The sequence below is a fragment of the Lipotes vexillifer genome, unplaced genomic scaffold (assembly GCF_000442215.2).
Source record: "Lipotes vexillifer unplaced genomic scaffold, Lipotes_vexillifer_v1.1 scaffold1215, whole genome shotgun sequence".
In the NCBI taxonomy this organism is placed as follows: domain Eukaryota; kingdom Metazoa; phylum Chordata; class Mammalia; order Artiodactyla; family Lipotidae; genus Lipotes; species Lipotes vexillifer.
The window spans coordinates 98,416-113,609 of NW_006790710.1; the positions used below are offsets into that span (position 1 = coordinate 98,416).

Genomic DNA, 15,194 nt, shown 5'->3' on the forward strand with positions numbered 1-15,194 from the left:
GAACTGGGCGAGTACGGGCTGAACCGAGAAGGGGTGACTTGCTGCCTTAGGGGATCTGAACGTGGGGACAGAGACTTGAGGGGTGATGTCGGCAAAGAGCGAGCCTCAGAAGGGGACTTACAGGAAGATGCAGGTCATGAGAATGTGTACTTGTCCCCAAGCCTCAACTCTACCTTCATTACAAAAGACAGGTCTTACCATCAAGTTACCAGCAACCACATCTTCTTGGAATAACGTTGTCTCAGTATCACTGCTTACTGAATCTAAAAGCAAAGGAAATTTCCATCAGAATTTTTAAAGAAAGCTTGCATTTTTCTCTCAAGGATAGTTTTTGCATTGCTTGAGTACACCTTACAGTGAAAACTCCTATTGCTTCCCCCTTTAATAGGGACGTGGCCATCTGTCGCCATGCAGAGAAACCATCAAACAGGAACACGCCCAGAGTCGGGGAGGCGCGGGAAAGCAACTTCTGTATCACCTCTGGCTCTTTCCATGGCCTCTGATCCTGGAAGCTGAGTCCCTCTAGGCCAGCACTGTCCAGTAGAACCTTCTGTGATGGCGGAAGGTCCCCCAGCTGCTGTCCAGGATGTCAGCCACTAGCCACACGTGTCTGTTGAACACGTGCAATGTGGGTAGTGAGACTATAGGGAACTGAATTTTAAACTTCACTTAATTTTCAATGAATCTGAATAGTCACAGGTGGCTAGTGGCCACCACACTGGACAGTTCGGTTCAAGAAGAACTATTCCTACTGATTTCAAGCAGTGCAGGGAATTCATGGGCCCAAGGCTTTATGGAGTTAAAATTCAGATGGTACCGGTAAACAAATAACACCCATGAGTAAACATCTCCATCAAGTTCTTTCTAGCTCTGATCTGAAAGACCACTGGTTTCCCCTTTAGGACTCAACCCATATTTCTGACTGCCCAGTGCGGGCAAGGGCCTGGGCAGGGCGGCCAAAGCCCGCAGAAAGGCCAGTCCCACAGGACATGGGTGTTCAAGAACAATTACAAAGTCTATAATTACTTAGCTGTTTAGCTGCCACAAGGGGAAGAGCCAGGTGTGGAGAACACAGGTAAAAGTGGGAGTCTGCTCTGATCTGGGGACCAGGGGGCTTCCAGGGGGCAGCGAAAAGACAGTGGGCAGGTCAGGCATGGTCTGAATTCTTTTCACTGTCAGAGGAATGCGCAGCCATTGCAGTGCTTTGAACAGAGAAGCCACGTGACCAGATTCGCACGTTTAAAGGTGTCAGTGAGGTGGAGGCCAGGTGGAGACAGGAGCTGGCACCGTGGAGGCATGGGGCAGAGGGGCAAGAGAGACGGTGGTGGCAAAGGCACGGGACAGCGCTGTCTCAGATATGAGGAAGAGGGAGGGGCTGAGGCCAAGAGGATGCTGGGTTTCTGGCTCATTCTACAGGGAAGATGGTGGTGGCCTTGTCCTGAGGACAGGTCTGTTGGGTTGGCTTTTTGAGCTGAGATATGCAGAGTGCAGACAAAGAGTTCAAGGAGAGAGGCCGCTGGCAATAAACACACCCAGAGGGGGTCTGGGCAGGGGGTTCCACTGGAGTGAGGGAAAAAGATGCCTAACTCTCGGGAAAGGGCACCAGTGAAGGTGGGAGGTGGGACGATAGAGGGGCTGAGAGGAGGGAGAAAGCCCGGGGAGCTCAGGGGCACTGAGGCCACGGCCAGACTTTCCAGAAGCTTTGAATGCTACTGAGAGGACAACAGGATAAAAATCAAAGAATGCCAACCGGATTCAGCCACGGGGCCGCCGGGAGCCTCACCACAAGGTGTGCTTTTGAGCCGGAGCCAGAAGCCAGAAGGGGACCAGCTGAGGTGTGCACGGGGGCAAGAACACCAGAGGTGGTGAAATGGGCCACTGGTACAGACTGGGTTGTGAAGGGAAGGTGAACATGGGGAGGCAGCTAGAAAGGGGCCCGAGACAGGAGATATGAATTCTGTTCTGTGTGTTCAAGATGAGAGCTGATGGGATGTACCCAGGGTAGAGGGAGAGGCTGGGACAGAAAGAAAGAAAGATGGGTGGATTTCTGAGAAAACAGACTGGGCCAGGGGCTCAGCAGCACAGCTAGCCTGAGGAAGGGAAAGGAGGCCCCGCGGGAACAGGAAGCAGGAGAAAGGATGCCTACAGGGTGCGTAGGAGTTAGTGGTCCATGACACCAGCCCGCAAGGGCACATCAAAGTCTTACTGCTAATAAATTCTTGAGATTAATTTTTTTTTTTTTGGCAAAAGGTCAAAACAAAACAAAATGGGTGGGTGGGGGTGAGGGCTTTATTATTCTAGAATATTCGAGTACCGTTTATGTGTCAAGTACCACAATGTAACGGTGAGCGAGACAGCTCCTTAGAAGAGCTTAGAAAGAAGTAACAGGGCACTTTCAAATGTTTTAGTTTTTAAAATACACCTTGGAAAAGGTCAGAGTGAGGGATCTAGACTTGAAACGTTCTGACAAAAAACCCACGTCCCTCCGGACCTGGCTTTCTAGTGCCAGGACACTCACCCTCAACTTGTGTGCAGGGCAAGGGAAGCTCGTGACCTCCAGCTGGGACTTGCAGGGGTCCATTTGTCCTGTCTTCCGTCTTCACCGGGGAGCCCTTGAAGTCGATAAGATATGATACGCTTGATTCGGTCATAACACATTTCAAAGCCACTGTCAAGTAACACACCGACAATCCTTCCTCTTCCTTTAGTGTATGAGAGAACAGGAAGTTTCCTGGGGCTTCTCTTCTAGAATATTATGGTACAAAAGGCCTCAAAACTCCTAGCAGATAGATAAGCTTTCCCTTGGAAAAAGAACAGAGCTTTCTTCCTCTGGCCGTGCCAAGGGCTGCTTGGAAACCAGAAACCACTTGGATGGTAAGTGATGGAGCAGGGAAAGCGGGGAAACAGGGGCACGAGTGGACAGGCCCAGGACGCCCTGGCCTGGAGGCGAGCACAGGGCCAAGGCCAAAACGAAACAGAACACAACTGTCACCAGATCCTCAGGTAGAATCCGGAAATTCAAGAGGCCCCTGGGGGACTTTCTGTGACTTTTTTATCTTAACGGTGAATTTATCTCCATGTCACGAGACCCACAATTCCTTTAAAAGCCTCAGCATGTGGTGGGACCCTGGCTTGGGGAGCCACTTTCAACCTGAGCTCTGGCCACGGGGCGGTCAGCTGTCCTGACCAGGACTCAGCCCGCAGGGCAGTCAGTGGGCTGCCCCCAAGGAGGCCGTGCTTCCCTCTCTAGAGCCTCATCTGCACAACTGGCCTCTCTTAACAACCATAACGAATGCTACGGATGGGCTCTCATTAGGGAAATTGGAGAATTCAAGATGCCAGATTGGCTAAAATATTTTTAGGACCACCCCAGCCTTGCAAGCACAGGAGTGAGAACGTGGTGAGGCCTGTCCCTTTCGGGGCAGCACCCAGGTATAATCTCCTAGGTGTCTGTGAATCCTGCCTGGGGGATGTCACCACCTTTGCTTTGGGTGAGCTGGGATGGGGCAGAGTGTCTGGAGCTGTTTTGTGTCTGGAGGCATCACAGAACTTGGCCTGAGAATCATGGGGAAGCAGCCAATCGGCACTACAGGCAGCTCTGGGGTCAGAAGGAGAACCCAGGCCATGTGATAGGACAAACCCTTAAGTCAATGCACAGCCCACGGGGCAGGCAGCAGGTGGTGACTGGAGTGAGGCTGTAGACCACGCCCAGTTTTCTAATCCCAGGAAAGGGGCTTAAAATTCCGTAGATTCCAGGGAGGGCTCCTCCTAATTTTAAGTAAAAACATTAAATAAATGTCCAGATGAGAACACTTTGCCACCGAGACCATTCAAGCACTGGCTGATCAGTGGGTACCATTATTATGTATAATTTAAAGAATGCATATCCTTTGACATAATGATCCCACTTCTTGGCATTTACTGAACAGGGGTGACAGCACTGGGGAGAGATAAGAACGGTTCTTTGTCTCTGTATATAACAGGGGTCTTATAAATAAAGTTTTATTGGAACATAGCTGTACCTGTCTGTTCACCTATTGTCCTTGGCTGCTTTCCCCTTACCATGCAGAGCTGAGTGGCTGCAGCAGAGACCCCATGGGCAGCAAAGCCTAAAATATTTATCATGTAGACTGGCGGTCCCCAACCTTTTTGGCACCAGGGACCGGTTTCGTGGAAGACAATTTTTCCATGGACTGGGGCAGGAGGGTTGGGGGGTGGGGGGACGGTTTGGGGATGATTCAAGTGTATTACATTTATCGTGCACTTTATTTCTATTATTACGTTGCAATATACAATGAAATAATTATACAACTCACCATAATGCAGAATCAGTGGGAGCCCTGAGCTTGTTTTCCTGCAACTAGATGGTCCCATCTGGGGGTGATGGGAGACAGTGACACTTGAAGTGTGTTGCTTATGTCCAGTCTACTCCATAAGATGCAGCTTAATTGTCACTTGTCACTCACTGATAGGGTTTTGATATGAGTCTGCAAGCAACTGATTTATTATGGTCTCTGTGCCGTCAAACCTCTCTGCTAATGAGAATCTGGATTTGCAGCTGCTCACCAGCGCTAGCATCACCGCCACAGCTCCACCTCAGATCATCAGGCATTAGATTCTCATGAGGAGTGCGCAACCTAGATCCTCACATGTGCAGTTCACAGTAGGGTTTGTGCTCCTATGAGAATCCAATGCTGCCGTTGATCTGACAGGAGGCAGAGCTCAGGCGGTAATGTGAGCGATGGGGAGCGGCTGTAAATACAGATGAAGCTTCGCTGGCTGGCCTGCCGCTCACCTCCTGCTGTGCGGCCTGTACGGTCCATGGCCCAGGGGTTGGGGACCCCTGATCTAGACTTTTGCAGGAAAAGAGCACTGATCCTGACTTATAATAAAGGAAAGTGAAAATAGCTAAATGACTAGCAATAAGAGAGCAGGTTTATTTTTAAAAAGGAGATTGAATTATACAACAGATGACAAAGAGGAGTTTTCACAATATGTATTAAGTGGAAAAAAGAGGGTAAAAAAAAGTGTATTTAAAAGAAAAAGGGATAAAGAAATGTGTATTTATAAATACATATTCAGGTGTCACAGTATACTAAAATATTATTATTATTAGTGACTATCTCTTATCTCTGCATATACAAGTCAGGTTAATTTTCAGTAGTTATATGTATTTCTAACATTTCTATGACTAAATGTATTATGTGTTAAAATAACAAATCAGGAGGAAATTTGATTTTAGATTTGCTGTTAATTGTTATGTAACCCTAATGCTGATGTTTTCATTCTTGGGCACCGGCTCCCCAACTGGCCACGAGGAAGCACCACATGGTGAGAAGTGGTGATTAAGAAGATACCAGACATCCTTACAAAAGTCACTGCCACAAAAAAACAAGACACCCTGGGTCTCACAGTAGCAAGGCCCCTCCCATGAAGGTAACAGATCACATAGCTGCTGTGTCCATGGATAAACTCGGGAAAAACACACCTGGGTTTTAAAAGGTAGTGAACGGCACAGGGCACCCTCTCCCTAATCTCTTGCTCCTTTCAGAAGAGGGAAAGATGCCTTTTTCCTTCCCGGAAGGACCTGGATTTGGTCTTTCCTGTAAGGACCCGGCAAAGCAAGCTGGTAGCTGTGGCTGAAGCTGGGGATGGAGGAGGTCTATCCAGCTGGCTCCACCTTACAGGTGGGCTCCAGTTGTCAGAGCCCCTTGGTCCATGGCAGGGGAAACACAGGGGGATGCAAGGGGCATAAGCATCACAAGCTCCTACCTGCACTTGACAAGCAACAGAAGACATGCGTCTCAGTAAATCCTTACACACAAGAAAACAGGGCAGTTAGGGTGAGAAAACTGTGGAACGACACCCTGCAGTGGCCCCTGGGTGCAGTTCCAGCTCATCTCCACCTTTATTCACATCAACCTTCCTCCACGGCAAGGCATGGTGGCAATAAAATTTGACATTGAATACCTGGATTTGTCCCGTATTTCTTTCCTTTATTAATCTTCCTCCCCAGATTCGCAATCCTTAAGAAAAGAAATAAAAATGACTACTTAAGTAATCATGAACACTGAGTTTCTGTTCAATCTGAATTCAAAGCAAACCAAAGTGACAGGCAACAGAAAGATCTAATATAACCAAGACATAACCAAGCCATATTTCTGATATCCTGTTGTTTCTCATCTTTGTGAGGTTGAAGGTTTTTCAAAAATCAACACTAGACAAAAATCTGTCATTAACAAAAATCTCTCCTACCTAGTAGGCAGCAAGCAGCTCATTGAATCCAGCATTAAGCCACAAATTAAGTGGAAACAACGAACATATGTATGCCAAGTACTGTCCTCAAAATACATATACTGAGAGTAATCCATATACTACAGAGAGAGAGATCACTTTTCAAGGGCAACCTCTCTACCCCATGTACCATGCAAGTGCTTTCTCAGGACAATGTACACGTTACAGAGCAAGCCCTCGGCACAGGGGGTAAACACTGAGCTTTGGAGTCCTGCACTTACTAGCTAGCAGAATCTGGGCAAGATACTCAATCTCTCCCTAAACCTCCGTTGGCTCCCAGGTAAATTCAATCATGGGGTTGCGAGGCTTGAGATGGTTGTTGATGATGGTAACAGCAGCAATCATTACACGTTGCTCACTCTTCCAGGCTCCAGTCTATCCCTTTCCAAGTACACCTCATTTACAACTCACTGACATATAACTCGTATGGTACTCTTAATTCCTTTCGGATAGATACTCACCAAGTTCACTGTACAGATGGGGACAGAGGCAAGGAGAAGGTGAAAAAACCAGCCCAGGCCATTTGCCCATGTGGTGAGGCCAGGCTGTGAACCCAGGGGAGTGACTCTCTGGGGTCCTGACCACTGAGCTGTGTGGCCTTTCCAGAACAGAGTGACGCTTGAACAGAGGCGCTTGGAGTCAAACCAAAGCTTTGTCACTTTGGCTAAGTGCCACAGGCAAGTCCCTTAACTTCTCTCTGCTGTATCCTCTGCTATGAAACACTGATGATTCTAACAGTACCCACCTCGCAGGGTGTTGAGAAACCTGAGACTCTTAGAAGCACAGGCATATGCTTAGCTGTCAACATGTGAATGACTATTACTCACCTGCTGTCTTCACCATAATCAGTGTGGTTGTTAGCTCCCATCTACCCCCTATGGTTTTGCCTTAAATTGCAGGAATTCACCCTGTAAGAGTGGCCAGCTAGCATTTAATCAAAAAGGCCACTCCCTAACTGAGTGCCTCTCCAGGGCAAGCTACAGGTCTAGGGAGCTGCACTCCCATCAGCTAGAAATTTGTTGGAACACAGACCCACTGAATCCACATCCAGCATTGCTGTCAGTGGCCCCAGGAATCTGTTTCAACAAGCTCTTCAGGAGGTCTTCCACATGCTAAAGTGTTTGATGCTTGACTACTGTTCTCATCAAACTGGAGTCTGAAATGTGTTTTCACTGGTGAAATTAATGGTGTTCAAGATATGTGAACTGACCAAAACATTCCAGACACTGCCCATCCTTGCATGAACAGGCCATGAGAACACTGTGAAGCCCGCTGACAGCACCCTTAGGAATTTCTACACACTCCTGAGTCCTGCATTCGGGTTAGACTTGTCACCACCTGACAGAGGCCAGAGTAACAGAAACCTACTATTGGAATACCTTAGCTTCTGCCTGAATAAATTTTTCACCCAGGGTATGGCTAGGCCAGCTGAAAAAGCAGAGCTAGGATTTCATTTAATTACAAACTGTTTTGTGTCTGTCTGTCCGGTGCACAGCAGAACCGGGTCTGAGATTCACTTTCATTAGTAGGTAGTACTGAGCTGGAATGAGGCTGAATGGCAGGCACTGACCTCACCCAGTGCAAACTTTCTCCAGCTATTTACCAAAGAGAATCCATGAGATTTAAGTCAGTTTGCAGCATCAACCATTAAACAGAATGGGTCCTTCTCCTTAGATTCAGGTCAAATTCCAAAGTACTCAGAACCTCAAATCAAACAGGTCAAATAACAGTCAACACGAGTGTTTACTAGTGCCAGGCACTGTTCCAAGAGCTTCATCTTCTGTAACTGTCACAATCTCCACGCCAAGTAAATATTATTGTCATCATCTTTCCATTTTACAGGTGAAGAAACTGAGCCACAGCCTGGCTAAAGCAATGGGCCCAAGCTGACATGGCTATTAAACAGCCAGCAGGGATGCCAACCCAGGCGGGGACATTTTTAATGAGGATGCATCTATGTGTCATCAGAATTCTGTCTTAATAAGTAATTCTGTTGGAAATAAGTAATTTAAGTAATTTATAGGTTCAAGGGAACTAGTGACGGTTTAGTATCTACTAGGTGAACAAGGTTTATTTTCAAGAGAGCAGGGACAGCATTTCAAACTCTAGTAGGACACTATTCTAGTTACACCCTTAACCGTAAATATTCAGAAAGGGGGGCTGACTCGTACCCTGGGGCGTCTCGTAGGTCAGCGTGGACATCTGCACCACCGGGGCGTCCTCGAAGGGCTGGTTGTACTGCGGGAGAGGAAGGGGCAACCCGTCAGATCGGAGGACCGAGGGGAACCCCTGACCCGGGCTGAGAAGGCGCCAGCGCGAGGCTGCAAGTCTCGGGGGTCCCGAACCCCCGTCTCTGCCCCCCAGTCCCCAACCCTGCCTCCTCCTCCCGCCCCTACTCCTTCCCCTTCCGTCCCGCTCCCCCTCCCCTCCAGCGTGGGGAGCCGCACCTTCTCTATCAGCTGCTGCATGCGCCTCTGGAAACGGCGGCGGCTGTCCCTGAGCTTCCGCAGCAGAGCATCCTCTCCCAGGACCTCGCCCTCCATGGCGCGCGGACTGCCAAATGCCTACTTCGACGGGAAGCCGAACAGGGGACTGCTCCCCGCGCCGCGGTTCAAATAGCGACTCCCACCCTTCCGGCCCGCCCCTCCGGTTTTCCATTGGCTGGCTCGGAAAGGCCGGGCGCCGATTGGGCCTTTCAAACAGGTTGGCGCAGCTTTCTCCCAGCCAATCCGTGCCCGAGCTTCCGACCCCGCCCTGCCTGGGGCGCGCGCACTGAGCGGAAAGGGGAGGCGGGGATCCGCCGCCTAACGCTGGGAGGTCAATGGCGTGACCTTCCCTGCGCGCGTCCAGTGCTTGTTAATCAACAGGACCACACAGTATGATTTCCCCTGTCGTGCACCGGAGATGTCCAGGTGACTTGCGCTGGGACTCGCCGCCGGTGGGGGGCAGCCCCTCACCTGAATGTCGCCCTGAGCCCTGCCCCGGGCCGGCTTTGTCGCCCAGGCCGCCTCTGGTCTCCGCGCAGTTACGAGAGCGGAGAGCCGAGAAAGACATCACGGAATAACGAATACGGAAGGAGGCAGGAAAGTGAACATGCATTTAGAAAGGAGCAATACGATAAACGTCACTGAATCCAGGAAAATATAATACGGTATTTTTATTAACCTCCTGGCACACCTTTTTCGTACATAATTTTTATTGCATACTCGGCTCCATTGGTATTAATTTTGTAATATTTTCTCTAGAGAATGGATGATTCAGCATCATCACTGAGCCGTATTTATGTGCTTGTGCGGTTACCACAATGTGTGATAAAAAATGAGTATAACTGAGCATGATTAGGACCCTTAGATGGGGCTCTTCACTTCCTCTCAGCCCGCACCCCAAATCCTATCATGCGATCCAGCGGAAATTAGGGGAGAAGGGGGTGTTAGAACATCGGGGCTCATGTAGGAAATATATTGTGATGGACACAGAGATGCTGCCTAATTCCCAGGCCACCCTCAGGCTGCAGCTGCCGGGAGGGCTTCTCCCCCGGCGCCTTCTGCTGTCGGCCTCTTCAAGGCTTGCCTCAGTTGTAGAGAGCTCCTCACCCACGATCCTGCAATCCCAGGGCGGCCCAAATCCAACGACAGATCCAGGTGGGAACCTGAAGCCCTGGCCATTTCAGCCAATGAAGGACAATCTAATGGGCACCCAGTCTATCCCTTCCTTTCACAGCTGCCGATCTGAAGGGCATTCCCTAATATAAACATCCTGCATGGTAACTCCGTCCCCCTGTCTGCTCCCTGGAGAATCCCACCTGTAACAAAGGACCTTGCTGCAAGTGGCCACTGAATCTACACATCCCATTTGTAACTTTCCCAATTGTCACAAATAGGCTCAGTTTGCTGTCTCCTCCTCCCTTGGGGGGGCTCATAAATTTAGCGTGCTGTTCCCTAGACTCAGTGTTTTCCATATACGTTAGTTTCAAACACTAACTCATCTCATTTAGAGACTTGGGACGTCCAAATTGACCTCTCCTAGGGCTTGGTCCCCACTCCTAGGACACCACTCCCAGGTTTCAGGGCATTCCCTCACTTCACTGACTATCCGAGGATCTGCTCTACCCCAGGGGCTCATGGATAGGTTCATGGAAACGATTTCTCAAGTTCACGTCTTTAACTGAAAGTCCAGAAACATACCCACTTTTTTTTTTTGAATTTTATTTTTTAATACAGCAGATTCTTATTAGTTACCTATTTTATACATATTAGTGTGTACATGTCAATCCCAATCTCCCAGTTCATCCCCCCACCCCCCCACCACCACTTTCCCCCCGTGGTGTCCATACGTTTGTTCTCTAATTCTGTGTCTCTATTTCTGCCCTGCAAACCGGTTCATCTGTACCATTTTTCTAGGTTCCACATAATATGCGTTAATATACGATATTCGTTTCTCTCCTTCTGACCCACTTCACTCTGTATGACAGTCTCTAGATCCATCCACGTCTCTACAAATGACTCAATTTCATTCCTTTTTATGGCTGAGTAATATTCCATTGTATATATGTACCACATCTTTATCCATTCATCTGCCGATGGGCATTTAGGTTGCTTCCATGTCCTGGCCATTGTAAACAGTGCTGCAATGAACATTGGGGTGCGTGTGTCTTTTTGAATTAACATACCCACTTTGGCCACTCCCCTCCGAAACAGCTAAAGCCTGTGCATTGGCCCGCTGGTCTTCCAGCCCTTTCTGACCAGCTTTCCCCATGCCATGGTTCAAAGTAGTGGCCCAGCTCAGGAAGAAGGAACCCGGAATGATGCTCCTAATTTGACACCATCCCTATGGAACACCACTTCCACCCCGCACCCCACCCTAGTAACTTAAACCTGTGGCCTCTGGAACCAGACCAGCTATGCAGACTCCTCCCCCCGCCCCCCATCGCCCAGTAACGGGGAAGGATCACAAATCAGCTCCTTCCCGGGCAGCGGAAGTAGCTGGGTGCCGCACCTCTGAGTCTCTCGGGGTTTTGGTAGGCGGCAAGGAAGAGGGTGATGCTCAGCTGGGCAGCAGCATCTCCGCCTCTGGCTGCACTTGCACAGCGCCCCGTGCTGGCCCAGCCAGAATCTTCACCCCTCGAAGCGCTGTTCAAATTGCAGGTATACATAGGAAATAATTCTCATTTGAATGATTTTATGTCAGCTCTCATAAAATGTGCCTCAATTTTATAAAATTTTATATAATAAGTGGAGATTTATTCCGCACAGGGTTGCTGTGTGCATAATTTCATGTTGGAAAGGTGTGGAAATGTCACCACCAGTGATATTTCTGTGGTTGGAGAAGCAAAGCTTTTGGCTGGTCCCTTTGTTGACACAGAAAAATGCTGTGTAACAGTGAAAACGTCGTTCCGGATGAATTATCAACCACAACCATCAAGGCGATACGTTTGGCTGCCAAGAAAAGGGTTCACTTTCTTCTGTTGTTTCAGGGCTGATGGAAGTGAAGAGGGTGTAAATAGCCAACAACAAATTGACCTTCCAAAAGATGTCAGTCAGAGCTCACAAAATGTGTTCATTCTTTGATTGAATGAGCCTTCTTTTTGAGATCTGTCCTAAGTAGTTAAGGTTGTTGGCAAGGATTTAGCTGTAGGATCTTTAGTGAAGCAATGTTTATACATGCAGTAAGTCTCCTCCATAACGAACCTTCAAGTTTCGAGCTTTCAAAGATGCGAAAGTACGTCCACACGTTCAATCACGTAACTTAGTTCACGTGTCTGGCGTACATCGTTACGTGCGTGCATCCTCCACACGTGGTTGTGCTTTTGTGTACTTTACTGTACAGTACTGTTGCTGTGCAACACGAGGAGCTTACTAATGAAGACCTGAAGGAATTGGAGGCCCAGAGAAAGGATAGAGATGAGAGGAAGAAGACGTAACTGAAGAACAAAAGAGATTCACGACGCAGGAAATGGCAGGGGATTTTCTGTATCTGAGGAGGCACCGTTAGTTTTTGAGGCACAGGACCTGAACGTAGAACAGTACACGAAGGTTGCAGCAGCCGTTCAGAATGTAATCCAGTGCTACCGTGTCATCTATGACGAGAAAAAAGAGCTACTACCCAGACGTCACTGGATCATTTTTTCAAGAGGGTAGATAGAATTGAATCCAGCAAGGAACCAGAACGTGTGCCATCAACGTCAGGCGTGAGTGAAATTGCAGCTGGCCCTCCGTCTCCTATTGCTGACGACCCTTCAGCTCTACCATCTCCCACCTCCTCTCCCTCCTCCGGTCAGTAACTCTTCTTGCCTGTTCACTCGATGCCGGCCCCTGGATGCCAGCTGTTGTACTGTACTATTGTACTTTTCAAGATACCGTACTGTAAGATCAAAGATGTTTTCTTTATTTTTTGTGTTTGTTTTTTATGTATTATTTGTGTGAAAAGTATTATAAACCTATTATGGTACAGTACTATATAGCTGATTGTGTTAGTTGGGTACCTAGGCTAACTTCGTTGGGCTTACAAACAAATTGGACTTACGAACAGGGTCTTGGCGTGGAACTCGTTTGTACGTAGGGGACTTACTGTAAAGCCCAATACCAGAAGGATGGTTGAGTGATGGTGATAGATATGTATCTGTGCTCCATTTAACAACTTTGAAGAACTGTATTTATTGGCACCTAAAATGTTACCTTTTAGAGGTTGCAAACATATGTATTACATACCTGCATTAAAAAAATATACATTAGGGGTTTGGGATTAACATATACACACTACTATATATACAATAGATAACCAACAAGGACCTACTGTATAGCATGGGGAACTATACTCAATATTTTATAATAACCTATAACAGAAAAGAATCTGAAATAAATAATAATAAAAAAGAAACAAATGTGAACGCTGAAAGTTCAAAATGTTTTTTAAAAAGGTAATTTTGCACTTCAAAAAATATATATACATTATATGTTTTAAAAATTTGAGCACGTATATATCAAAATGTTTCTTGTGTTACCTCTGGATGATGGTATTACGAATTATTTTTAATACTAGTTTTCCTTAGCTGCATTTTCTAGATTGAACATTGTTTCTGCAATTGGAGCGTGCATTACTCACGTGATAAAAAGCACAGCAGAACCAATCTTATTATTTTACCTTGACTCTACAAAATTATTTATCCAAGTAAGACACATGTGGCTACAAACATTCTAAAACTGCTCTCGTACAGCTGATACAATACAGGGCTGATAGCAACACACTCAGCTTGGTTCAGCTATTGAGGTGGTCTTATTCTGTGACAGCTCTGGAGTTTCTTCTGAGGCGATTTCAAGGGCCCCTACTTGGAAGCATTCTAGGGCATCCTCAGACCAAACGGGGGCACTCACTGGGTCCCTTGTTCCCAAAATTTGTCTTTCTTCTCTGCTGCCAGGTAGGTCTGCCTCAGCGGTGATCTGAGTTCTAACTAGTCTCACTGAGCTCTCATTCCTGAATTTATTTTGTTATCCTAGGATCTGTAACCAATAGGTCTTTGTTTAAAGTAACTAAATCTAGGTCTTTGTATAAGATCCTTAGACCTTTTGCTTTGGAGATGAAACATTGGAAAATATTTGTTTATTCTCCAGCTGCTTGCTTTGCCTCTGTGTGTGTGTTTATGTGTGCGTGTATTTATAAGTATAAAGTCTTATTTCAGTTGTCTTTTTTTGTCCTGGATTATCTTGTGTTCCACAAGAAACATATGGTTGTATAAGCTGATTATTCTCTGCTCCAATCCAATCCAGCCTTGAAGACAAGTGATTGGTGGTCCATTAGACCAGTGAACAATTTGTGAAAAGGCAATTAGTCAAATCTAGACTTGGGTGCCTACAAAACCTTCATGATGTCACTCATCATCTTGCCAACTTATGAAAGAAGGTCCTTTTGCTCAGTCTGTATTTTAGGGCAAACAATTATTGGGTCGTTGATCATACAGCCCCTTCTTAACCTGCTTGGCCAGGGAACACAGGACACCATTCATGAGCCCATACTGTGGACCACCTGTACTGACCCATCTTCTTTGTGTGTATTTGGCTAAGTCGAATTCTCAAACTCTGCAAGAAATTTTTATTCCTATATTAAAGTCTCATTATGATCTTAACTCTTGCACGTTTTTGGGGTAAATGGCAAAAAATGGCCAAAAGAATGGTCATTTTAGAGAATATTTGCTGTGTTACAATCAATAAATTCCAAGAATGACACAAAGGCAAAAGATATAAAGAAAAATATATTTTAAAAGAATGTTTACACTTAGAAATGAAAATTTTCTTCATGAAAAAAATACCTAAGAAAAATTTAATAGCCGAACAACAAAATGGGAAAAGTAGCTCTACAAAGTGTTAATAATATTAAAATATAAAGAGGAACATGAAAACCCTGAAAGAGAAAAGGACAAAGTCCATAAATGGCAATCAACAAAAGATGGAGTACAAAAGGCCCATAAACATATAAAATGTCCTGCCTCTAAAACCAAATTTAAAGCTTTGAATCACTATTTTAAACAGTCAAATTAGTAAAGATAAAGAACAATAAAAAAAATTGGTAGAAAACATATTGGTGAGAATACGAAGTGAATATTTTCTCATATTTTGGGAGAACATTAATTTGTACAATTTCTCCTAAAGTCAATTTGGTAGCATGTTATTTAGCTGCAGAATCTTTAGTGAAGCATTTTTTATAAAGTCCAATACTAGAAGGATAGTTTTGAGTAAACGGTGATACACACACACACACACACACACACACATATATTTATTGTCATCTAAAATGTATATGACCTTTTAGTACAAAAGTTTACAAACATGTATTATATACCTGGATTTAAAATATATACATTGTATACTTTAAAAATTTGAGTGTGTATATATCAAAATGTTTCCAGT

General features: G+C 46.2%; 1 protein-coding gene across 1 annotated transcript in view; it reads right to left on the reverse strand.

Moving 5' to 3' along the window:
* Positions 1–8,846, reverse strand: part of HJURP (Holliday junction recognition protein) — a 20,717-nt gene extending 11,871 nt beyond the window's left edge. Inside the window, 5 exon segments of the mRNA XM_007472261.1 lie at positions 199–263; positions 2,519–2,612; positions 5,971–6,026; positions 8,466–8,532; positions 8,742–8,846. Of these exon segments, the coding sequence (XP_007472323.1) occupies positions 199–263; positions 2,519–2,612; positions 5,971–6,026; positions 8,466–8,532; positions 8,742–8,837 (378 nt within the window). The 5' untranslated portion in view covers positions 8,838–8,846.
* Positions 8,847–15,194: the final 6,348 nt, after the last annotated feature.